The sequence below is a fragment of the Epinephelus lanceolatus genome, chromosome 17, assembly GCF_041903045.1.
Source record: "Epinephelus lanceolatus isolate andai-2023 chromosome 17, ASM4190304v1, whole genome shotgun sequence".
NCBI classification, from domain to species: Eukaryota; Metazoa; Chordata; class Actinopteri; order Perciformes; family Serranidae; genus Epinephelus; species Epinephelus lanceolatus.
The window spans coordinates 28,019,444-28,045,244 of record NC_135750.1 but is presented as its reverse complement, the minus strand read 5'-3'; the positions used below and the strand labels follow the sequence as shown (position 1 = coordinate 28,045,244).

Below are 25,801 nucleotides of genomic sequence, written 5' to 3'. Positions count from 1 at the left end.
GTAAATGTTTAACATGAAAAAGTGATGAAGTGGTGACATTTTATATCCAAATGGTCAACTTCACTGTGACATCATAACGTTCTGCAAAAACACTTCTAGCCATAACTTAATGTCATAACTCAGGAACAGAAGAGGAGACATTTAGCCAAATACTGATGACACCAATCTCGAGTGTCCACCTTGAAACTGCTGATTGTATAGATCATCTGTGCTGCTGGGTTCAAGATGTGTGTGAAGCATCCATGTTTTCGAGTTTGTAGCTTCTTTGCAGCAACATTTGAAGGATTGTGAACTGTCATGGCAACATATGAGTCTGGACAGACATGAATGTAAACTAACTGCGGCAACTGCTAGGCCGTAATTCCAGTTTAAATCCTATATTTGTTTACATTTTGACAAACGTATGCTAGATTACAGTGTTGGATTCTAACATAACATTAAATTAGGATGAGGTAATCAGATTACAAAAAATAAGTAACTATTCAGCCCAGATGACATTTGAAACATGTTTTTAGATTATAGTTACATAAACATACAGATCATAGTTGTGATTGCGTGAAACTGTAGACCAGTGGTTCCCAACTGGTGGGTCACAGTCCAAAAGTGGGTCGCGGGTCCATTCTGAATGGCTTGTAAGTGACTCACAAGTACATTTTTTATTTTTATTTTTAAGGTCAGTGAATTTCCAGCACAGAGTTCATATTTTGAAGTGCTGCTTCTCGCTTTAGAGTGAGTGACTAACAGACAGCTACTTCACAGAGACAGCAAACTAGCTTGACTATATGGCCAAATGCCAGTATGACAGAATATATTAAACTGTGTGGACCTAATGACTAAGGAGAAATCTGGACCCCATGGCTGGACCAGTTGGGAACCAGTGCTGTAGACCTTTTTACATATAACCAATGCTCTATTAACTCATGAGAAGCGAATCATACACGCACTTTGTGGCAGTAATTAAAGGGTAATTTGATTCAACCAACTGTAAACGCATTTTATTTGCATTTTAAGCGTTTTTAGATGTATAAAGAGAAGACAGGATATTTGTGGAATTCAATTTTTTGGCTGCGTCTAGTGTAAGGTGAATATTTTCAGTGTCTTGAATTAATTTAGTAGTGTTCAGGTGAGACTTCTTTTTTAATAAGCCAATGGATTACTTTACTGATTGCAAAAATTGCCATATAATCTGATTTTGTCAACTGCAACTGACTATATTTCAGAGTCTAACCCAACCCTGCTGAATTAGCTATTAGCAGCAGTGGATTTATGGACATTTATTTGCAATGGACATAAGACATAATGATATCTATAAAAAGTGTAAGTCCCTCTAAAAATATGTGTATCATGTCTGTGAGTTCAGATTTGAGTGAGGAGGAGTGCAATTTTGACACAAAGCGTATAAACAAAAATTCAGGAGAAAATCGCCGCTTTAACTTCTCTTCATTTTCTTTATTTTATTAAAAATTGCAAAAAAAAATATTGATCAATTATGAACATTATTAGCGAAAGGCTTTTAATATGCATATGTACAAACAGGACATAACAGGAAGATAATCATAAATACTCTTTCAATAAAACTGAGAAATGTCTGCAATGTTAGAAGCAGCCACGCTGTTAGAAAACAAGAGTGATGAGATGAACTGCTTCCTCTCCAGAGAAGCACATATATGATCTGCCATCACTCCATACAAAGATATACAAGCTCCTCATTCCTCACTTCTCGTCCACTTCTTTGTTCCGTGTTGTTGATTTGCCTCTCACGTAAGCCTCATTTCATCAAGCACTCATACCAACAGCAATATCAGCACCATAGTCTTTGAGAGGAACTTTAACAATGTCCCTACTATCAAATCTCTCCTATTAGGAAGATTAAAATGCACCAATTCTAAGAAAGTATATCCTCTTTACAGAGAATTGTATAAAAAGCACTGTGTTATTAAGTTTATGAAGTATGTTAAGCCATAGGAGAAAGTGCTAGGCATGCTTTAAATCTACATTTCTCTGCAAGCACCATAACCCAGTAAGGTAGCTTTATGTTTGGTAATCATTTTGGTACCACTTCCTAATAATGCATCCTTTGTAAAGGTTTCTAAGTTGCACTTGAGGGCTTTAACTTTTGGTTTGTGGCTGCTCCAGCACGCCGCTTTTACAGGCTTGTAGTTCCAAAATCAACACATTAAACGGGCACTTGGCAAACACTGAAAAGTTGCTCCTGAATGAATTTTGGCACAAATGTTCTGCGGCACTTTCCCAGAAGGTCAGAGGTCAAACGGTGCATTTTAGAGGTTTGAATGCCTAAAAAAGATATAAAAGGTTTTATGCCAGAGGAAGACTGACACCATGTATTGAACCTGGCTTATAACTGATCTACAGAGAATTAGTGACTTATTTAACATTAATAAAACCCTCAGTTACAATTTAAAACCCCTTTATAAAGGCTGAATTATTAGCACGATAATTAAAAGATTAGGAATACTTTGTTTTCTTTATGGCACCAACATCTGGCACCACAGCACACATGAGATGTCATTATGTCACTGTGAATGCAAACCCTTTACCCTCAGCACCATCTGTATATTTGGGACCGAATGCTGATTCACTTTAAGATTTGTTTTGTTCGAACCCTTAATCCTCACCTAAATTCGAAACCCTTCCCTGTTCAAATACGGGGCGCCGCAGCCAATCCAGCACCGCCATCTGGACAACAGAGTGAGTAAATTTACAATCAGTGTTCTGTTGAGACAGCCCAGGATCAAGATGTCTCTTCTCTACACCTCCCCTCCACCCGCCCAGTCCTCAGTTTCTGGGCTGGGAGTTGAACTCCTGGCAGATGTTGTGGATGATCTTGGGTACAAATTTGTAAAGGTTGTCAAACTCGTCTACGAAGAAGGAGTGCTCCTTGTCGGGGTCTGTGGCGATGTACTCCAGTTCATCTTGGGCTGCCCAGGCGATGCCGATGGAGTAGGCGATCACACCTAGATCACAGGGAGGGACAGCAGATTACACACACACACACACAGGTTTCACATGTGTTCGTCACATCAAACACACTGCCTGACACCTTGCTGTGGACTGACACATACCAGGAAACACCAGGAGTATAGCGTTTTAAGTGTTAAGGAGCTAAAAAAAATCTACTTCTGGATCTGACTAAAATCTTGACCTCTAACCTTGGCGATGGACAGCTAGTGCAGGTGCCATGACGTCATCATAGGAGCGCCCATCCGTAATGACAATCATGATCTTGCGTTTGTTGGGTTTGGACTTGCTGAAGAGCTGCTCTGCAGCATAGGTGATGGCAGCACCGGTGCTGGTCCCGCCGCTCCAGTAGTTGATGCGTTTGATGGCGTTCAGCAGCTCGGCCTTGTTGTTGTACTGGCCGAAGCCAAACTCCAGCCTCTGCTCGTAGGTGTACTGCACAGCTCCGACCCGTGTGTCGGTGTCAGAGATCTCAAACTCCCGCGTGATGTTGGCCACAAACTGCAGCACCGTGCGGAAGTTGCCGGTTCCCACGCTGCTGGAGCCGTCGATGACAAAGGCGATGTCGTTGGCGTTGAGGCAGGTCTTGCTGCACACCAGGCGGTCTGTGTCACACACTCTCTTCACCAGGGGCTGCACGGCCTTCCTCAGAGCAAACCAGCTGGCCACGGGCAGGGAGAAGAAACCGCTGGTCCGACACACAGCCTGTGGAATGAAGGACACACTTTCTTTAAAAATGGCATATTTTGAAAGAATACCTCACCCAAAGAAAATGATCATTGGTGAATAAATTAGTGTTTGAACTAGCATGCAAGGGAACACAGGGAAAATGGCACATACTGATGATTGATTGGGGACCACATTTAACAACAGCAACACTATTTCAAAACATCTGTTTCCAAACTCTCACATAATTCATGCAGTATAATCCAAGTCTCATTCATCCAGTCATATGCTCACTCCTTCATGAACACATGCATTTCCATCAAAACCTTAGTATTGGAGTGTGCAGTATTGAATTGCTGTTGTTACATGTGGTCCCCAATCAACCAATAAATCAATATGTTCTCTGTTTTCCATGGAGGCTGTGGGACAAAGTTTTCTTCACAAATTCAAGGTAACACAGCCTAACTAGTTGATTTACACATGTTCATTCTGTGGGTGAAGTTCTCCTTTAATTCAGCACTGACACATTTCTGTGGCAATACTCCACCTTGTCAACAAAGTTGGTCTCAACCAGGTTTTGTTTCTCATTTTCATCGGGGCCCTCGATGGTGACAAAGAAAATGTTGATGCCTGACTCCCGAGCGAGCCGAGACGCCTCCTCCACCTTGTCTGTGGGCCAGCCGTCCACCAGCACCACGGCCACGTTCGGAGCTCCACCTCTGTTTCCATTGGCATCACTGAAGTAGTGCTTGTTGATGTAGGAGAGGGCTTTTCCTGTCAGGGCACCAGGGGGCAGTAGGGAGACGGTTAAAATGATCTCTGCATTTGCTTTCTATGCAAGTCTGTGGTTGGAAAGCAGGAATGCATTTGGGAGAAGACATGCTGAGAGAGTAGAACCAATCTGTTGTTCACAAAGTTGTTTCTCAGCAAGTAAAAAATACACATAGAACAAGAAATTAAACGAAAGGACAATTGAAAAAATATACTTTTGAAAGTGCTCATTATGCACATTATGTAGAGATTTTTTGAAAGCTTTATGGCTCTCCTAACCAATATGTACAGAAGCAACCATTTAAAAAACTACTGTATGCCACATAAAAGCTCAACATAGTAGCCTGTGTACAAATATACATCTGAGTTCATTGCTTTTACTGTATATCATCACAAAAATAGTGATATCCCATTATGTAGTCTATCATATTCTTGTTGGTGGTATAAACGAAGGCCGAAGGCTCTGTTAGGGATTATAAAAGCTTTTACAGCCACTCACACTGTCGTATGATTAGAGAGCACTTCTGGGCAAACACAAACAACACTATTTGTGCGTGAATGCAAAATTTAGCAAGTCATAAAGACACATGTGGCGGTGGAGGCATCATGCTGACGCACCAGCCAAAGCAGAAAAACAGTACTTCCACTCTGAAAGCTGACCCCCATGGGTTGGTAAAACCAAATGCTTTTTGGTTGGAGGAGAGGAAAAACACGGCTTACAGAAGCAGGACTATAATTTAGCTAACAGTGTCTCGCGGCAAATTTAGATTTAATGCTATCCTTGCATGTGAGAATGTGCCTGGGTAGTAAACCATGCGATAATTGCATCCCTTTCACTTTCACACTTTTGTTTGTAGGCATTTACTGTACGGCAGCGGGTCACTCACCTACATTGGAGAGACCTCCCTTCTGTGAGATCTTATCTATGGCTGACTTCACCTCTCTGGAGGTGGTGTAAGACTTCAGACTGATCTCTGTCACAGGGTCATCCCTTCAGACAAAACAACAAGCAACTGCATTATGTTTTCTTATCTAAAAACCGCACATAGTACCACAACAGGATAAGTGAGGCTACCCGTATTGGATGAGGCCCATCATGGGTCCAGCCACACCAACGTTGATGACCTGAGCCACCTCAGACAGGAAGTCCTTCTGGATCTTAAAGCGCCTCTTCCCAATGCTCCAGCTTCCATCCATGAGGAAGGCCAGATCCACCTTACAATCTGGACACATCACAGGGTTACAGCAGATTTAGTAATGTGTTTGGTCGTACATGTGGCAGACATTAGAGGCATTCTGTGCAGCAATGTTTTTCAGTGTTTCCCCTTGGATTTTTTCCACTAGCGAGCTGAAGTGCACCACCCGAAGATATTTAGCATGTCTGCTGACACATGTAGGTATACTGACATAGGCCTACCCATACCTAATATGTTGTTACAGTCAGTCCTGCATGTAGGGAAAGAGCATCATCTGATCGACCTTTAAACTATTTAGAAGGAATATCTGCTGATAACAATTGGTGGCTGATAGCAGAAGAAGGCTGATAGCAGCTTGCAACCATGTACTGTATGTAAACAATGCATTTTATGTGATTTTAGGAATATCTGTGCAAATGTTTTATGAGGACGAGAACAAGTCTACAAATTTGTTTGGCCCAAAGGATATATACAGTTAATTTTGTGTGTTTTTGTTGAGAAACACTACATGGATGCAATAATCAAATACAAACTCTGCACATAGTGGCTTTAAAGACATATGAGGGACGTACTTGGGTCTCCCTGTGACACAGGCTCAGGTGCTCTGGGTACAGGTTCCTGTTCCCTCACGTTAAAGCCTGAAAATCAAGAAACACACAAGTCTTCAAAGCAGAACCCTGATATTCTGCTAAAATCTGCTCTTTAGGCTCTGTACTGCAAATAAGACTTTTCATTTATTTCACTGGACGGTTTATGTCCTTTAATAATCATATGCATTCTCAACACTATAGAAATCCCATCCATTTAAATCACACAGCATTTAAATGGGATGGTGGACAGTCATTACCTTTTAATATCTGAGGTAATTATATCTTCCTAAATGTTCTGCTCTCTTATGACAAAGCAAGATAAAAAGTCCACTTGTACAGAATCACCCTGTAAGTTTGGTAAAAGTTCCGTTGAGCACGGCACATTTGCAGCTGTCCACTTTCCTGAGTTCCCAAACATTAGCCAGTATTTGTTGTGGCAAAAATTATGCCAAACAGGAACTGATTTTATCCTCAAGCAACCATGCCATTTGACTTTGACCCCGAATCCCTTCAATTACAGGCTCAGCGGAAACCCAGATGCTGTTCCTTGGATGGCCTCGGTTTGGTTTGTGCGTACAGTCAGAACTGAGGACTTACTGGCAAAGTGACTCCTTTGGAGGGCAGGAAAGGAACAGTGCAAGTTATCTCACCTGATTCATATAAGTTTGCATCTGGCTTCCAGGCATCCACTGGCTCCACTGCATAGATGATAGCATACAAGCTCAGCGTTAGCACATTTCTACCATAAAGCAGCAAGTAACTAATTAACAAGACTCACCATGAGAGCTACACAAAAAGGCTTATTTCTTTGTCATGAACTGAGATATACGGCGTCTTTTAGGCTCTTCTCATTATTAGAAAGCTGAAGCAGCAGCTGTTAGGGAAATCTCACAACTGACTGAATAGCGGAGCAAATTACAGGAAAAAAAGTAATTGCTTTATAAATGCTATATGATGTGTCTAAACTGATGCTTTCCTGGATACAAACAGGTGTTTGTAGCCATGGCAACCACCGCTCACCTCTAGTATGGGTTGTATCCAATGGCACTTTATGGTTGCCATCTGAGTCTGGAGTGCGAGGCACTAAAAGTGAAGACATTATCAGTGATGACAGACTGCGACACATGTGAAACAAATGCAAACACACCATGGCGTTACAGCCTGCTCCCATCCGCTCCATGTCTCATTTGGTTGGATGTGTGGTGGTATTTTTGTGGTGCATGCTGGAAATGGCTCGGCCACTCCGTTTTCCAAACCATGTCCCTTCTAGTTAGATTTGGAGGCTCGGCTGTGTCATCAAACAGATGGAACCATGGTCTGTAATCTGAAAGTGAGGGCTTTTTGCATGCCCTTTTGTGTTTTGTCAGAGGGCCATATTGTAAGTGGTTGTGTTAAGGCTGTGACTAAAAACAAATCAAAAGTGCTTTCCTGTCAAAGAGCATAAAGGAGTAGTTCAACATTTTTGGAAAATATGATTTTTCGCTCTTTAACTTTTTAAACATTAAATGAAACAAGAAGGAACTGAAGCTATTCCTGTGTCAGAAAATAAAACGGGAACATGAGATTATGTCTGAGAAGTTGTGTCACTGAGAGAAAACAGATTTTACATCTACACAATCGCAATCTGTACACATGACAATATAAAGCCTGAACCCCAACACTTGTTAGTGCCCAGTAAATAGAATAGAAAAACACTTACGGTACGGTCCAAAGTTATAAAACCAGCGCTCATATTCTGAGATATCAGGCCTGTGATCCCGAGCTAGAGGAGGATGTTGTGAAACCTGTTAGTATTCCCACAATGAACTTCAGAGGGAAAAGCACATATTTCCATGGTTGTGATTGGTCACATATTTTCCCAACCAATCCCAGACCAGTGAAAACAACGGCTTTTAGCAGAATTATCACTCACAGTGTCTCTCTCACATGCACAAACAATAAACCTGCCCTACGCTCTTCTCCTCCGCACTTCACAGGAATCTCTCATATGGCAGGCAGATGGCATGTAAAGACAATGTCCTGAGGGACACATTGCATGTACTTACAGATGGAGCCAATTCAACACATACATGATCAGCAGATACCTCACCGTATCAGTCACAGCATGCCATATTTGCACATGCAACATTAATGCATACAAGGTGTAGTAAGCTGCCGCTATGAAGGGGGGCAGTACACACCAAACTGTCAGACTGTTAGACTTTGACTTACCTGTAATCTCAGGTGTGTCCGTCTCACTCCACGTGTATCCTGAGTCTGGAGCTGCATAACTAACATCTGAATGTACAGCAGAGAAGGTGGAGGCATCAGCAACTGCAAGGGTTTTATTTAGGCTCCTTAATGTTGCCTTTAACCATCCATCATCATCCATCCAACCATCAGCCTCTGCTGCAGTGCTGGTAAACATTATTCATTTTATCATTGTAAAACATGGATGTATTATAAGAAGAAGAATCTCTTTGCTTAATACATCCATGTTGTGAACGTGTTAGCATACTGATGTAAGCATTTAGTTCAAAGCACCACTGCAATTAATGCAGCCACACAAACTTTGTTATTCTTGCGCCCCCTCACAGTGAACGAAGAATCCAAAAACAGAAAAAAATTAGACTTAGATTATACTGCACGAGTTGTGTGAGAGTTTGTAAATAGATATTTTGATTTTTTTTTGTTGTTGTTAATCACAGCCCCCTTTTAGTCCAATTCAAGGGAGTGGCTTTGATTAAACACTGGGGGGAGAACACACATGAAACAAATGGTTTGGGGGTCCTTTGCCAGAAAATTTGGGGCATCAAATAATTGATTTTTTGAATTCTGGAGATTTTTTGATGCCCTAATTTGTGACTTTTCTGCATCAATTTAAACATCTTTAATTTTGTCAAAATAAAAGTCCTCTACTTCTTTCAGATTTTATTGGGAGAGACAAATGCAAATCTTCTAAATATTGAGGGGGACATGTCCCCTGCGTCCCACCCAACATCTACACCTATGCTCCAATTCAGCAAGAATTTTCCCAGTTTTTGGATTCTTCATTCACTATGGATGCATGCGAGAAAACAGTTTTCCTCATGAATTTAACTAAACAATTGGTAATAATAAACAAATATTGTGGGTAAAGTATTCCTTTAATACAATGAAAATCACCCACATTTAAACCTTTTCTAATGGTATGATGCAACACATGTTTGGGACAAGTGAATGCCATAAAATAAGATAACCTGTCATATTAAGTCATTTATTTTCAACTTTCTTTCCACAACTGATTTTAAAAGAAACTCTTCTCCAATTCACTTTGCTGCAAGACGACAAAATTGTTCCTGACTTTAAGTGAGAATCTTTAAAAATTACTATATTCAAGAAATTAAAAGCTTGCATCCATTCTTACCATGGTCCATTTAAACATTAAGGAAACCACTCACTTTTATATTAGAATAAGCTCATGAATTGTTAGACAAAAATGTTCTGTTTTGTATTTCGTACCTGTTGTTCGTCGAGCTCCAGGGAACCAATCAGGACGAGGAAAGGCGGGAGGCGGCCAATCCCTTCTGGGATAAGCTGTGCAGGGGAAGATTAGAAAGCTGTGTTCAGGACAAGTATCAAGGAGGAGCATACTTGTGACCTCCACTAAACCTGCCACGTTATTAGTGGGGTATGCACAAGATGTTCAGCCTTGAGTCAGACACTAAACACACAGTAGTCACTCAGACAGACAGCGACTGGGCGACTAAAGGTTGTTTTGGTGAAATTTAGACCTACGCTTTCAAGGGCAGAGAGAGAGAGAGAAAGGAGGCCCAACTCTGAGAAAATTTGCTTCTCATTTTTCTGTTTTCTACCTCCGTCGCTCTTCTTGGCATCACAGTTTGTTCACACAGACTCAGAGTTTTCACTTGTAATGTGGCAAAAACATCAAGCAGTTTAATTGGCCAGACTCTTGCATGGCCTGAGGTTAATCGAAATGTGATTGAACACTAGAAGCTCAAACAGCTGAGCAAAACCATAACATTGAGTCGCATCTGTCTAAACTGACTGAGCCATGACAACACACTTCAGTTAACCCCTCCCTGCGGTGGATGGGTAGCTTACACAAACACACAGCCTGAGCTCTGAGGTTCCCATCCAGTGGCAGCTAGTGAGCAGGGCCTTTGTTGACCAGGACGGGCTGGGAGAGCCCAGCCAGCGGCCCAGCGAAGCGTGGGAGTATTATTCTAAAGTTGGTGTCAAACTAGGGACAGTGTAGATAGTAGGACACAGAGATTAGCCTAATTTACTGCTGGTCAAAGGCTCAGCTCTATGCAGCAGACAGGAGTGTTGTTTTTTCTGATGAAACAGGTGCTTTAAAAGGATTGAGTTTAACTCTCCTGATCATAGTCACTTCGGTGGTCACCGCGGTCAGAAGGTCAGAGTAGGATCGAGGACACTGATCCTCACCTTGGGTTGTGAGCTTAGTCTGCAATATGTTTGCAGGAGCAATGGTAATATGCAGTTTCTCTGAAAGTCATAAAAATCTGATTGCATTTTAACACCAACGATCAGAGTCTTGACATGTTTTAGAGGTTTTTCATGAATCTTTGTGGTTGTCAAGTGGGCATATCTCATTACAAATGTGAAGCTGAACTGGGCTGTAACATTTCCAGAAAGCTGAGCAATAAATTTAAACATCTGGCAGCTGGGTGGCAAAGCGTCCGGGGAGAAATCCCTTCAACTCATAAACTCCAAAGTCGGCAAGCATCCACGTTGTTGGAGTGTCCTTGAGAAAGACACTGAATCCCTCCTGGCTCCAGGGGCACTGCTGTGTTGCTGATCCTGACCTCTGACCTCTGACCTTAAGCTTAAAGAATTTCCCTAAGGGGATCAATAAAGTATTACATTATTATCTGAATGGCTGCTCTCTGCAGTGATCAGATACTTCACACACTCCCAGCAGAAACAGGTCAGTCAGATAAATGCTACACAAGCTTGAAACAGCTTACACTGCATTTTAGAAATCATATCATACAATCAGGCATCATTTAAATGGATATAGCTCAGTCTAATTTTAGGGATCTTTGGTTTTGCATTCCACAGAAGCTAAAACAGAAGGGCATTCTTCAGCGAGCCAAACCTAGCCTGGTTTGAACGGCGAGAGCTTTCTATTCTTGACAGGCTGGAGAGTGGACCCAGATCCTGCAGCAGCGCTGTGGATCGGGTCATGCGTCTCTCTCTAGGAGCAGCACCGGGCCACTTGGTGCTGCTGCTTTCATCTCTCTCTTCCTCTCTCCAGGCATTTACAAGGTAGGGGATGAGGCCAGACCAGATGGGATCTGTCATAAGATGTTATTACAGCACTGACAGAGCATGTTTCTCATCGTGGTCTTATCTAAAAGAGTCTTCGCTGCTGTCTCAGTATAGTGGCGATATGGCACAAGATGAATTCAGGACGATGATATCACATCGTTGCTCATCTCTGAGCTGTATCGACATACTCACTTGCTCACTTTTTCATGCTGGGTTCAGGGAAAGTCTTGTATTTCTGCCCGTTGTTTATAGAGGACTGGCCATGCATTGAACCACATCATTCCACAGAGGGTAAACATTAGTGCTGCTTTATAAAACATTTCACCAGGGTTTTATTGCCCTACTTGTTCCCCTGTTTGATCAGACCAATCTACTTCCTCTACGTCAGTAAATGCGTCTACTAGTGCAGTTTAAGGACTCCCGCTCAAAGTCTGGAGATACTTACCGGGGTTTGACTGGCTCATGGTTGGAGTCCGCTCGGGTGGAGCTGGCTGAACCCTGTTAAAAGCTGTTTGTAGCAATGAGAAACAGGCAGATAGAATATGAGAGGAAAAGAAGCGGGAAGGGGGGCAGAAGAGAGCTTCAGTTTGTGTGCTCCATCCACAAATGCAGCCCAGCTGTTTTGCTTTGAGTGAAGCTGAAGGCATTTTCTCCGCAGCATGATATTGAAAACAAAAGGATATATGCTGGGTATGTTTACAAGCCTTAAGTCATAGCTTGATTTGCCTCTTTTCATCTCGGAAAATGAAAACACGAATAAGAGGATGTGCCTGATGACAGAGAACAGCGGTTATCGCAAAAGGAATGTTAGCTGAGATGCTTGATGGAGTGGATTAGTGGTGACCCTGGGGTGAAGATCACAGGGGCTTATGGGTGTGGATACAAGGGTCAGACTCACAGCGGTCTACGTCTCCTGGATTCTTGTTCCAACAGACACATCTTTCCCCCTTCCTGCCCTTGACCCGCACTCCCTGTCAGTCCCACCATGTCTACCTGTTTGTTACTCTGTGTGTGTTAATGAGGAGGCTGACCTGGGCCGACTGGAGAGGATGGCTGTCTCCTGATAGCCGACCCTGCCTCTGGTCTGCGCAGACCTGGGACCAAGATTGGGAGACAAATGTATTACGAGAACATGAAGTATCGTTTTGTTTTGTCACACTAAAAAACAGTGGGTTACAAATTGGGCTTGAAAGACAACAGAACAGAAGTCGGGCTTCTCCAGAACAATCTGGTTCGGCCCTATGTTAGAAAACTCGTAAAAGTCTTTTAAAGCAGCTGTGCACATACTGAACAGAGATGGCATGCAGAGTTTACATCTATCAGTACAAAAGAGAGCTGGAGCAAAGAGCACATGTTGAGACAATCTCTGGTTAAGGTAGAATGAAAAAAAGACATATCAGAAAGATTAAAGATTGGTTTACCTGCACTGGCACGTTGTGGGTATCTATTCGGATAGCCACTTCCTCTGAATACTTTGAAGAGATGCCACGGTTTAATTAAATTGTTGTATGTGGGGTAAAGGACTTTCCAAGAGCTTTGGAATAAGTGAGAGTATTGACCTACCTTGGCCGGGACTTTTTCCTTGACTGTTCTGTGACTGTCCTATACCAGTGTTGAGAATAACAGTGTTGGCAACTTTACACAACATTTTTATTAACGTAAATTAGATGCAAATGTAGCAAATTCAACATAGTTTTGGATTTAGCGTAAACCAATAGCCCAGGTCCACCACCTATGAATGTGATCACTTGATTGAATGCGTGTTATAAGCCTTCCAGATGTGGGTTAAAAGGGACCTATTGGTAGATTCAAAAGGCTGTTATCAGCCCATCAAATGGCCATTATCAGTTACTGGGAGCAAAGACTCTGATCTCTAGTGGCCTTAGTAATTATGATGGGAACAAAGGAAGTCTGCTGATGTGGTATAAAGAACGACAAAGTCTGCATAGGAAGGTGGTCGGGGTGGATAGAAGGGTCAAACAAACACAGGACTTTCATCCAATGGCTATTCTTGTCCCACATAATGTCCCCCAAATGTCAAGGCTGACTTATTTTAACTGGCATAAGTTCATCACATGACGTTTTATAACAAACGTACATATCTTAACCCAAAGCATGGACTTTTCCAAAACATATGTAGTTTTTGCATTTAAACCTAACAAAACTGCAACCATTTTAATGGGCTGATAACAACCTTTAGGTCATGAGCTTACTGTTTTAAGATTTTGGCTTAAAACAAGTGAACTGAACGGATTAAATACACAAGTTGTGCCACTGATCAAGACAAACTTGTTTTAAAGGTAGGACCACCGATACTTTGACACAGAATACATGATAAATCCTGATGCACACTATTCCCATAGGACTGATGAAACGTGAACACCCCATGCTTAATGTAGACACTTAATCCTGCACACAAAACTGTGAAGCAACACCACCGCAACCTATCATGCCAAAAAAAAAAGTAACCCAGTGTTGACCTCTGTTTGTTTTGCTTCACTTACTTGCGGCTGCCACAGAGGCAAGGTATGGGTGACTGCTGCCTAGATAGAAGAAAGACAAATGGGGTGCCAATATGGAGAGGAGAGAGATAACGTTACAGAGAATAAAGGAGACAGAGAGACCGCTGGGAGGTAGTCTGGCACAGAGCCCATCTCATTTACACACATACCTTAAGATATTGCAGCATTGTCTACTCACTGTAGCTGCATTTCTATCCAAAACATGGCAGATGACTCACAGTGATTGCCGTCTGATAGTGTTTTCATTTAATAAGAGTGATGAAAGGTCTGCTGATCAAGTGTACAGTGAAGTCAGTCAAGCGACTGAGCAGCACCAACTTCATCACAGACCTGCTGTAATTTGTCATAATTGCAGTTGTGACTTGTAATTACCAGCTGCAATCATTCATCTTCATCACTCAGGTTTCACACAAATGAAAGCTTGTTCGGCATTCCTAGTTACAAGCTGCTAATGTTAGTTAGACGGCCACTAAGCAGCACACTGGCTGAAGTGGATCTTCTGTATGGATCGGTATCATTGGATCATGAACAGCATCCTGCATCCAAGTAAATACACAATCCTCCACATAACATACATGGATCCATTGATTCAGGGCAAAAGAACGAGCTTTTTGTACATGTATGTATGCAAATATGACGTATGATTCAAGGTTGTTTAAATCACCTGCATCCCGGACTTTATGGGCAGCAGCTCGAGGCTTAGGAGTAGTGGGTGGTGGTGGAGGTATAGTGGTGGTGGTAGTGGTGGGAGCCAGTGTGGTGGTGGTGGGTTCGGGTGTAGTAGTTGTGGTGGGTTCAGGTGCAGTTGGCGTAGGCAGCACTGTGGTGACTGCAGGCGCTTTGGCCTCCTTTTGACCTGAAAGGAGACGACAGATTAAGGCGGTCGCGTACAAGATGGATGGACGGGGAGGAAGAGCGTCTACAGTAACAGTATAGTTGTAATGCATTCTTGACATTCTTAACCAGACAGCAGCACTCCAACTCCTCATTCAACCTGAGCGAAGTTCAACATGCCAGACTTGAGTGCAGGGACGTCTGCGTAGTAACCTTTTGTCCCCAGAACGCACTTATCTGGTGATATGTAGGCCAAAAGATGTCAAGGTAAAAACTGGGCCATGGTACTATATTCAAAAATACATACTAACACTTTATAGACACATACTGTGTTAAATCAGGATTGTTGTGGGAGTCAAAATGTTAACTGCACTGGGATGAGTCTATGCACATCAGATAATTAGTAACATTAAGTGTAAAATAAGAAACTTTAAGTATATCAGTATGTGATTCCTTAACTTTCCATATTGACATAGTTTTCAACTAGCCTATATAGTTCAACAGCATAACAGAATTTCTGAAATTCAGTTACGGTTTTTGGATTTGGTGTCCTACTCTAAGATTTTCAGTGGCCCCATCTGGCCACCCACATAAAACATCTGTGGAGACCCCACTGGAAAAAGTATATGCTACAATATAGTGAATAAAAATGATGTTGAAATATTGGTTATATGGAGTCAATACATCTAATAACCTTTTACATTTTAACCAAATTTCACTCAGTTTAACCAACATGTGTAGACAACTTTTTAAAATAATAAACCACTGAATCATTGCTCAATGGGTCATTATCACATTGTCCTGTGATTGTAAAACACTGGACATCTGTCAATCCACTCAATGAAAAATCTACATGTAATGCATCAAAGTTCAAATTCACATAAATGGTGCATGATACAAGTGTAAAAATAACCCTCTTCTTACTTGTTTTCACGTAGGTTGGTCTTGAGGGGACGTAGTCCAGAGTAGACGGGTAGATCACTCCTTTCTTGGGCTTCCCCACTGAAACACAACAGAGCCAGCTGTTGGTTGAAGGGCTAACTATAATAACTGTGTTTAACATTGTTTACTTCATTATTTATACCGGAGACAACAAACGACTCCCTCCACTTTGGTAGAGACAGAGAGCGCACTCCATTGGAATTGCTGCCTTTGTAGATGTTCTGCCCAGCCATCTTCCTCACTATCACCTTTCCTCCTGCGTTGGTGATGATGCCGCTGTGGACACAACAATTCTTACATTAAAGAAGTCTTAAAAAAGTCTCACATAAGCTTTATTTCATCACCCTGCTGTTAACCTGTGGATGGCTGCATTGCAGATGCTGGAGATGGAGGCAAACACGCCTGTCCCATAGACTTGCTGCTTTGTCTCCTTACAGTGTGCAGGACATTTGACTATGAACTCTGGGAGGTTGATCTTCCCCGCTCTGACATCACACTCAATGGCTGGAACAACTGTGGAGGGAAGAAGAAGTAGAGCAAGATGGTTGAAGACAGGATATAAGACAGGTCAGGGTTGTTGTTTTTTTTTAAAATGTTGAGGTTTCGTATAACTATTGTTTCAACAGCAGTGAAATTACAGCTGAAAAAAAAACAACTACAATGTTAAATGGCAACCATTTTCTAGGCTCACCTTCTCAAATGTGAGCATTTGCTGCTTTTCTTTGTATTACAAGATCGTTAAGAGAATATTCTTAAAGGACCAGTGTGTTGGATTTTTGGCGAACATAATGGCAGAAATGGAAAATAATATAATAACTACGTTTTCATTATTTTTTAATCACCTGAAACTAGGAATTGTTTTTATTTTGTTATTATAGAATGAGCCGCTTATATCTACATATGAAGTGGCTCCTCATCCATGCAGTTGCCATGTTGTTTCTACAGTAGCCTAGAATGCACAAATCAAACACTGACTCTAGATAGGGCGATTCATGTTTTTGCGTGGGCCACAGTAGTTCTCCTACACGCTTGGCACAGAGAAGTTTTAGTCTGTTGCAACCTGCCATCTCAGCACTTGATGGCACTAAACCGTACACACTAGACCTTTAAGGTTTGGACGGATAAAACAAGCAATTTCATAACATAACTTGAAAACAGGAAATCGTGATGGGAATTTTTCTTATTTGCTGGCATTTTGGGCCAAATAAGTAATTGATTAATCAAGAAATTTATCGAGAAAACAATTCATAATGACAATAATCGCAAAGAAATACAGCCCTAATTCCTGTGATGATACTTAATTATCCTAATGAATTAGCATAATGCTAATTGGGATTTATTAATAAAGTGCATCTTTTTCTTTTATTTGTTTCCAACCTTTAAATACATATGTAACATACGTTTTTACATGATTTAAGTGATTTAGAAATTCAACATTTTTTAATAAGTCAATTAAAGGAGCAGTGTGTATGATGTAGGGGATTTAGTGGTGTCTGGCAGTGAGGACTGCACTTTGCAACCAGCTGAAACTTCTCCTGGTTAGAATTCCCTCTGTGTTCATTGTAAGGACGTTTTTACTACAAGCTGAATTAAGTCTCTTTCTCTCTGAAACAAATGGACCAGGTGATTTTAAACTGGTAAAAACACTGAAAAAATAAATAAAATAAATAAATAATCAGTTTTTTTTTTACTGAGGTGCTGCTAGCTATGGTGGCTGATGTGAAAATGCAAAAACATGAATTGCTAATCTAGAGCCAGTGTTCGGTTTGTCTGTTCTGGGCTACTGTAGAAACATGGTGGTGCAACATGGTGGACTTCATGGATAAGGACCCACTCCCTATGTAGATATAAATACCTCATTCAAAGGTAACAAAAATATAAACATTCTTATTTTCAGGTGATCATACACTAAAGAAAACATACTTATTGTAGTAAGTTCCATTTCTGCCAATATCTCCTAAAATCCTACACACTGGACCTTTAAAAGAGGCTGCAGTGGAGCGAGCCAGTAGAGACAATAACACTGGGACTAAGAGAGATTACTGGCTTGCTTGTTGATGATGTCTACCTTGCTTTGGTTTCTTGTTCTTTGGTCCATTAGGCTTGGCCCAGCAAGCACAGGACAGGAGGAGCGCTGTGGGTGAGGCAAAGGGAGTTTCACATAATCTCAGACAAAGCAGCATAATCATCTGTGTGTTTACCATACAAACAAAACCTCTCTGACAGAGGATGGTGCTGCTGTTTGATGGTGTGAATGTACATGAAAAAGACTTAAAGGGAATATTTTGGAAATATGAAACACTGTAGAGGAGGATGATATATTTAAAACCAGCATACTCCTGCGGAGAGACAGATGGGTTGCTCACCGAGGCAGATGGCAGTGAGTGATGCTCTGATCATGATGGGTGGTGTGCTGGCTCAGCAGGTCAACCAGGTGTCCTTGTCTAACCTCCCAACCTTGAAGAGAAAAGAGAAGCAGCAGAATTTCACTGTCATTCTCTGAAACACATTTCCTGCTCCCTGCCTACTGGCTGAAATTAACACTGGATTCTTTACTCCAGAGTGTTGTGTCATCTGGAAACAAGACAGAGTAAACTTGTGCCACTGAGATACACTTTCCAGAGATTTTTGGAGAAATAGCAGACTGTGGACTACACACAGAGCTGAATGACTCATCTAGTGTCCAAATGTGGCCAATTAAACATTTTGAAACACTCCTTGCAACTCATTGTCGCAACTTCCTCTAAGATCAGCCAGATAAATAAAGGATTGTATTCAGCTCAATGTATCTTGTTCAAATTATTATTTGCATTACAAAAGGCTCAAATAAAGAAGCTCCACAGTGAACATCTGGGCTGAGACAGAACAGTATGTAAAAGCCCTCCCTCTATCTCTGGAGTCAGACTCAATTAGAGAGCACACACAGACACAATTTAATGTGTAAGGAATGGGGAACTGTGTTCAATCAGATGTCTCCTTTGTTTGACACCAACAACCACATCAAGCAGAAGTGTGAAACAGTCTGTTTACAGTAGACAGAGAAAGTCTCTTTCTGTGCCTGTCATTCCGATTCAGAAGATATACTCTTGTAAAGACATAAATCAAAGTGGAAGAAGTGGGTCACCAAGACATCATTCCAGACACTGCAGGTCTGTTGTAGTAACGACAGCGCTGCAACAGCGAAGTCTAAACCAAGACAGACAGCCAGAGAAAGCCTAACACAGGCTGGAAGATGAACTGAATATGAGACTTGTCCCGAGGCGGTAGGATGGAGCTCCTCACCGAGGATGTGATGACTGAGGCCTCCCTGTTAACAGAGGAATGCTGTACCTCCCACAAGGGCAGCGTCATGCCTGTCACTGCCGCCATACGCCAGCAGGTTCAATCTGATCAAGTGGGAACATGTGATCATACAGCGACCTCTGAGGCAGGGTCAGGTGTGATGCAGTTCAGAGTGGGCATGTTTGCAATATTAAGTAGTACTATTGAAAGCGCAATGTAAAAATGCACCTGTCTTATTTGATGTGTGACTAGAGGATCGCAGGTTGGATCCCAGGAGGATAAATCTGTCTTTGAACAAGATCTTTAACCTTCAACCGCTGCAGTGTGTTGTCAGATGTGAATGTGTGTAAGCAGGACAAAACTTCCCTGGGTGAAATAAAGGTTAAAAAAACCCAAAGAAATAGCAATAAGTCGTTTTGTAATTTCATCCCCAATGATTGTAACTACTGGAGTGCCCACATTTCAATCATTAAATATATCATTCAGACAAAAAATACCAACCACAGTCCACAAAAACAGACTCATTAAAGGAATAGTTTGGCATTTTGGGAAATCCGCTTATTTGCATTCTTGATATGAATATTTAAAGAGAACTGGATACAGCGATGGAGGACCCTACTCATTTCTATTACAGTTGCTGCCACATATAAATTACCCAGATCATCGGCACTGCTATGGCATCGCCAGCCGAGCTGGCTACTTCCGAATTAGCCCTCCGCTAATATGAACGGGAATAAAATAATTCAGTTGTGTGGCTCTTCTCGACTTTTCAAATGCTATCAGACCAAACAGGTCAAATTCTGATGGAGAAATGAGTCATTTCACACGGGTTGAGACGCTAAAAAAATGTACAGCTATACATCTCTTTCACAGTGTAAGTTTTGTGAGGCCCAATGGCATCACATGATCAACTTGGAAATTGTAATTTTATTGGCTTCGATGCTTCTTGATGAGGGATAGATGAGAAGATTGACACCACTTTCATATGTGCACTAAAGCTAGAGCTAGCAACAGGTTAGCCTAGCGGGTCCATGTCATTGGTTCGACAGCCCATTGGTTCGACATCCCATTAGTCCGACTGTCCGCGGTGCTGAACGGCTCATGGCGGGCGTATGGTGTGGCGCGACTGGCTTGAGGCGGAGCAGGCTCACAGCTTATGTGTTTGCCACTTTCTTTTTCATTTTAACCCACACCATGATCTTTTCCTGACCCTAACCAAGTGGTTTTTGTGCCTAAACCTAACCAGACCTTAACCACAGGGCGTCATGATGATTTCGGAACGGACTTCGGGACAATGAGTTTAATATGGTCGGAACAATGGGATGTCGAACCAATGGGCAGTTCCCGGACCAGCTTAGCAACACTGAAAACAGGGGAAAAGCTAGCATTGCTCTGTCCGAAAGTAACAAAATCTGCCTACCAACTCCTCTAAAGTTCAATAATTAACGCTATATTAGGCTTGTTATAACTCACACCAGTGTAAAACAGCAAGTTGTGGTTTTGAAGAGATTATTTTTGGGGGGCTGAGGACAGTTTGGCATAAAAGTGGGAGACAAAAGTGACAACATGTAGCAAAGGGCCATAGGCTGGAATCAAACAGGGCACCCGCTCTACCCACTGACCTAATGGGCACCCCACAAGGTAATTTTGTTTGTTATTCGTGTTTTCAGGGTGGGGGCATGGGTTGGAACAGTCAATAGGTTACATACCTTTGTGTATACGATCCATTTTTTCCAAGGTCTGTATATTGATCAAGTCACAGTCTTAAAGAAAAGGTAATTTCTCCATGCAGTGAATATCCTTAATAACTACAATCCAGTCATCCCCTGTAGCCACCTCTGTGTAATGGCTTTCTTGCTCGCAGCCAAAAGTACTTTGTAAAGGTATTTGTCCTGGGTCATGAGATTGTCTGGGGTTTTGCCCTAGTACAATACGACAAAAGAACAATCAACTCTTATTTCAAAGATTATCCTTATTTCTTTGGCAATCTCTTGCTAGTATGAATAAATTAGTTGGCATCCCAAAAAAATACGAAAATGGTCTGCCATTGATTTACCACACAGACTCCAGCATTCGTCCCACCCCTGAGACCCCTACTGTATGAATTTCAGTTTTGGAGTTACGAAATATGGTATTATGTTTTTTCCAGCAGAACTCCCCCCAGGCTCTTGAATTAGTGGTCCTAGCTTGACCTTCCCAGATTTCTCCAGGCCTGATTCTCTCTTCCATTTCTGTTTGACCTGGGCAGTGGAATAATTTTTGGAATTTTGTTATCTATTATATACATATGTATACAAGATGTTTGTTGTCTTACAAGTTGTGGTTTTAAGGGAGGTTATGTGCGGGGCTTTCACTTGGCCAGGTGCGGTGACTCACTGCTGTCTTTGCAGTTTGCCTGGCAACCTCATGGTGACCACAGGACATCAGGAATTCACTGTGCTTATAGCCAAGAAATAGTCTGGCACTTCAACACCCATAAAACCACAACATGTTTTTTTTTTTTTTTTAATTTAGGTTTTTGTATGGAATAAAAAACATTGTAATGACCTTTAGATTGATGCTTTGGAAACTAGCTGTTTGCTCCTGTTTTAAGTCTTTATGCTAAGCTACGCTAAGCTGCAGGCTGTGGCTTATATTTACAATACAAATATCAAATTAACCTTTCATCTAAGGCTTGGGAAGAAAGTAAAGTGCATATAATTCCCAAAATATTGAATTATTCCTTTAAAGCTCAAGCGTGATTCACCAACTGTGTCCTAAACAACAGCATCCTGTAATCTTCACTACACTGATGTCCTGTCAGGCTGGTAAACATGAAGTTTGCTGTGCAGTGATGTAACTTTAAAAGATTTTTCTCTTTCTTGGAGTTAAACATTTTCACAGTTACCACCAAAAGCTATTTCCATGCACAGTTTTTTTTTTAATTGCAGCTTCTACATAAAGTGTACACAAGGTGCTTGTTGTGCACTGAGTGATTTCTCATCTAATGATGGTATTTTTAGGGTGAACACCCACCGCAAACATAACGTATCATGTTAAGGCAAAAATTAATACAGCTGCAGTTGGCAGTGATAGGACTTCCCCTAATGCAGCTCTACATTTTTATCTGACATTCATGAGCACTGACATGATTTTTCCACAGTGTTGTGCTTTGACAGGCAGATGGATCACTGCTGCACAGTCAGGACTACAATTTGTCCTCGCGGGGGAAGATATCTGAGGCTGGGAACAAGCTGGGACAGATATGTACAACTACAGTACAGGAGACAGACCTGCAGCGTATGAGAGGTGAGTCAGCGCGCTTCACTGGATAATGCAAACTACAGAGCTGATCTGTCATACACCTGCGAGGAAACCTAAACCGTGAACACCAAGTTCCTCGAAGTTGAGCTACTTCTGATACTCCAAAAGAAGCCTTCGTCCAGTGACTCTGTTCTTCTTCTACTTCTGTTCTTTAAGAGGCATGACATCATTGTAGGAAAAAAAGAAATGTGCAAGAAATGACAATAATTTCAGACCTTTTAATTTGTGTTCTTAGTGTGAGCCTATAAATGCCTCCTTCTCCAGGCAGTGAAACGTGGAGCAAATGATATCCTTTGACAAACACTGTAGGGAGTTTCCTGTACTGTAGATAATAGATCCTGAGGGGACTTGCAGAGACACAATCCCATACACACATACACTCACTCTCACACACATTCAAGAGAAGGATAAAATAAACAAACAGAGGCCGAGATCTGGGATAACATGCTCAGATAGCTTTGAAGAAGGCCACTGTATGTGAGGGCTTCCAGACCCACCGCTTACCACCACCATAAATCACAAGCAGGGTGGGTGAGGTGTTGTATATCTTGCATACACCTGTGTTAAACTTTAGATAAGGCATGGGTTGTACTTAAAGCTCATCTGGCCTCTGCAGAGCCAGCATGCTTTATTTTTCCCTAAACTAAGCATATCATGGATCTTATTTCTGCTGGGTGGGGACACAAATCAAACAAACTGTTAACTACACGAAACTGTGCAGAAAAATAAGCAACATCATTTCTTTTACAGCCACTGCAAAAGATGAAAGCTTCTGTGCAGGGCCACTCAGTCACTTTCAAACCCAGCAGCTCAGACAGGTCACATAGCTTGAGGAATTAAAACGCAATACAATTCAGAATAACATTCCTACTACAATGTGGATTACACGCACAACCTTAAGTAAGATTACAAGGCCAAGTAGTTTGATGCAAAGGCTATTGGACTGCTGCTAAAAATGAACATTTTTAGCTCCTGCAGGCAAATTTCTAGTGAATTTTGATGCATAAACGGTGATGTTGTGGAGAGTACACACTTATACAGGGTATACCCACCTCTTTTTCTGGCCGTTTACAATATATGTACCCTCTGTAATTTACCCATCTACCTAGTAGTACATCCACCTCATCTGTGCACAAACGCCAGAAATCTGATAATTCAGAATGAAAATCACACCTGGCAGGAGCATCAAAGGTAAACAATGTCTATGATGTAAACAGGATGTACAGTAAGTGTCTGTGCCTATTTCAAAGGCCAACACACAATGAGACCACACACACCTGTGACTGGTGCACCACAGTCTTCAAAGTGTTTGAAGGTAGTTGCTGATAAGCACTGATAATGCAGCAAAAACATCATTATTTCCATCAGTAATTGCGAGCTTTTGGGCCATGCAGTTTCACGCCAAAACACAAAGACTGTATTTTAATCTTCCTCCATCTCAGCAGCACCCACATTCCTTGTCTGGGGTGGCCAGAATAAATGCGATGAGGGTAAGCACCAAAGGGGACCCAGGCTTATTTGAGTATCATGACCTGCCTAGAACTTGGTTTCACAGTGCTCCTGAGTGATGGCATGCCTGCAGTGAGACAGTATTTACACACACCCAGTGCCAGAGAGTGTTAAATCCCACTCATTCAGGTGTCAAAAATGTACTGTAAGCATGTTAGCTGTGCCAAGTACTGTTGCAACAAGCCAACTAAAGAACCATAGGAGAGATCAGACACACAGGAAAGCCAACATGTCTCTACAAGGTCATTTCTGTAGGTTTTTGGGCAGCTGCTGCTGGGACAGTATTTGTTTATCAAGCACAGAACAGGCTGAATTACTCTGATTCCTGGCACCAGCTTGAGTGCAAGCCAGAGCCTGCAGGCTGCTGCTGGACATATTGTATAGAGACCACCTGTGCCTAATCAGGCTGCTTCAAACCACACAGAAATGTCAGAAAGAACACACAAAGAAATGTCAAACACAATAAAAAATGAAAATAAAAGCTTAAGAATTCACTCCTCGTGCTGATTATTGCACTGGCAAAATGAGCCATTTCAAAATAAAGGCTGAGTCTAGCCGGAGAGAAATGTAAATAAATAAAAGCTGGATCACTTTCCACAGATTGTTGAGAGGTTGCTACAACATGAATGATGATGACATGGCTGAATTCATTAAGCTAAAACGTCACCTTAGAGAAGAGGAAGGGGGTGTTTACTAAAAATGGGAAAATTAAGAAATATAAACAGAGCAAAACAAACGCCAGGTTGAAGCAGCGGGGCGTGTATTTGAGCAGACTGTCACATAAATCACCATCGCAGTTTGAATGAACCGCAGTCATAAATTGCAAAAGAAAAAAACGTCAAAACAATTCTCAGTGTTGGTTAAAACCCCTTATAAACCTCATTACTGCAGTGCCACAATTCGCTTGGACGCAATGTATATCATTTGCGCGCTAATACGCGTCATTTAAACAGTGGATAATTCATTCACGCCACGCAGTAGCAAACAGTCCCCACTTCATATGTGGAGCTGAATTGTAGCTCTCTGTTTAAAACCCCCATCTCCGCAAAGCAATGAAGGTAAACTTACCTGAGAAGGTAAAATAGTCCTCCAGGCGTTACAAAAAGTAATTCCCTGTGCAGTTTCTTCCCCGAATCCTTACGCGTTCATTGAAAAGCCAATTTGGACCAGCGGGTGTGTGTGCAAGCGCTGAAATGTTCCACCTGGACTTTTACTCCTGCATGATCGGAGCGCTCATTAAAAGTGGAGAACGGGACGGGGCCAGAGTTTCCCCTCTTTGCCCGTCCCACTTCAGGCACCCAGCTCTTCACCCAGGCAGAAGAAGATCAGTAACCCGGGGCCATCAGGAGAGGATGCAAAGACCTGACACTCAGCAGAGCAGTGCAAGCATCCTTTTGTTAGTTTGACATGTTTTTTATAGGAGAGATGAAGCCAACATATACTGTATAGTCATAGTTTCAGCATGCCCCAGGAAGGGATTTGCTTCATATTGCCACTTTAAGCTGCATACTTTCTGTTATGTAGGCTACCGTAAGGGAGGAAAACTGAGCTATGATTCTGGTTATCTGTTCGGCAACTCGTCCCATCATTTCAGTAAGAAAAAAAGATCAACCAACAGGAGTGTGTAAACTCTCACCAGAGTAATCACTCCTCCTCCACCAAATAAACCAATCAACACCTGTTTGAGAAGCAGACACAGTCACAGGCACTGTCACTTTGGGGTTTGCGGCTTTTGTCTGCTGCTGTAGTCTGCAGTGCAACCCCACAGCCCCCCAGCTAACACACACACACACACACACACACACACACACACACACACACAGGGACAGCCTGTTGGTTGATTGGCACCCAAGCTGCTGTTATTATGCACTACATAAATGGTTATGCTGAAGCTGATTGCCATTTTGATTAAAAGGTCTTAAGGGCTGCGGTA

General features: G+C 41.9%; 1 protein-coding gene across 6 annotated transcripts; it reads right to left on the bottom strand.

Moving 5' to 3' along the window:
* Positions 1 to 1,434: 1,434 nt before the first annotated feature.
* On the bottom strand, positions 1,435 to 25,431 carry vit (vitrin). 6 transcript variants are annotated; one of them, XM_033613684.2, is made up of 23 exons: positions 24,937 to 25,430; positions 18,141 to 18,231; positions 17,843 to 17,908; positions 16,131 to 16,287; positions 15,917 to 16,050; positions 15,757 to 15,834; positions 14,663 to 14,854; positions 13,981 to 14,019; positions 13,040 to 13,078; positions 12,898 to 12,948; positions 12,508 to 12,570; positions 11,922 to 11,984; positions 9,683 to 9,757; positions 8,414 to 8,479; positions 7,902 to 7,964; positions 7,223 to 7,285; positions 6,853 to 6,900; positions 6,185 to 6,250; positions 5,492 to 5,639; positions 5,304 to 5,407; positions 4,193 to 4,419; positions 3,171 to 3,684; positions 1,435 to 2,975 (listed from the first exon to the last, which is right to left on the bottom strand). In XM_033613684.2, exons 2-23 carry the CDS (start codon positions 18,172 to 18,174, stop codon positions 2,797 to 2,799), a joined length of 2,469 nt encoding a protein of 822 aa, XP_033469575.2. In that variant the 5' UTR covers positions 18,175 to 18,231; positions 24,937 to 25,430; the 3' UTR covers positions 1,435 to 2,796. The 6 variants fall into 6 exon arrangements, with proteins under 6 accessions (XP_033469575.2, XP_033469577.2, XP_078016676.1 ...); XM_033613686.2 differs by lacking the exon at positions 7,902 to 7,964 and having other exon boundaries at positions 24,937 to 25,431; XM_078160550.1 differs by lacking the exon at positions 11,922 to 11,984.
* Positions 25,432 to 25,801: the final 370 nt, after the last annotated feature.

Excerpts from the sequence above, each read along its gene's own strand:
- vit (XM_033613684.2), bottom strand. The coding sequence starts at position 18,174 with ATGATCAGAGCATCACTCACTGCCATCTGCCTCG. Across the intron at positions 14,855-15,756 it reads ACCAACCTACGTGAAAACAA|GTCAAAAGGAGGCCAAAGCG; the intron begins GTAAGAAGAGGG and ends GTCTCCTTTCAG. Across the intron at positions 14,020-14,662 it reads CCATAAAGTCCGGGATGCAG|GCAGCAGTCACCCATACCTT; the intron begins GTGATTTAAACA and ends TCTTCTATCTAG.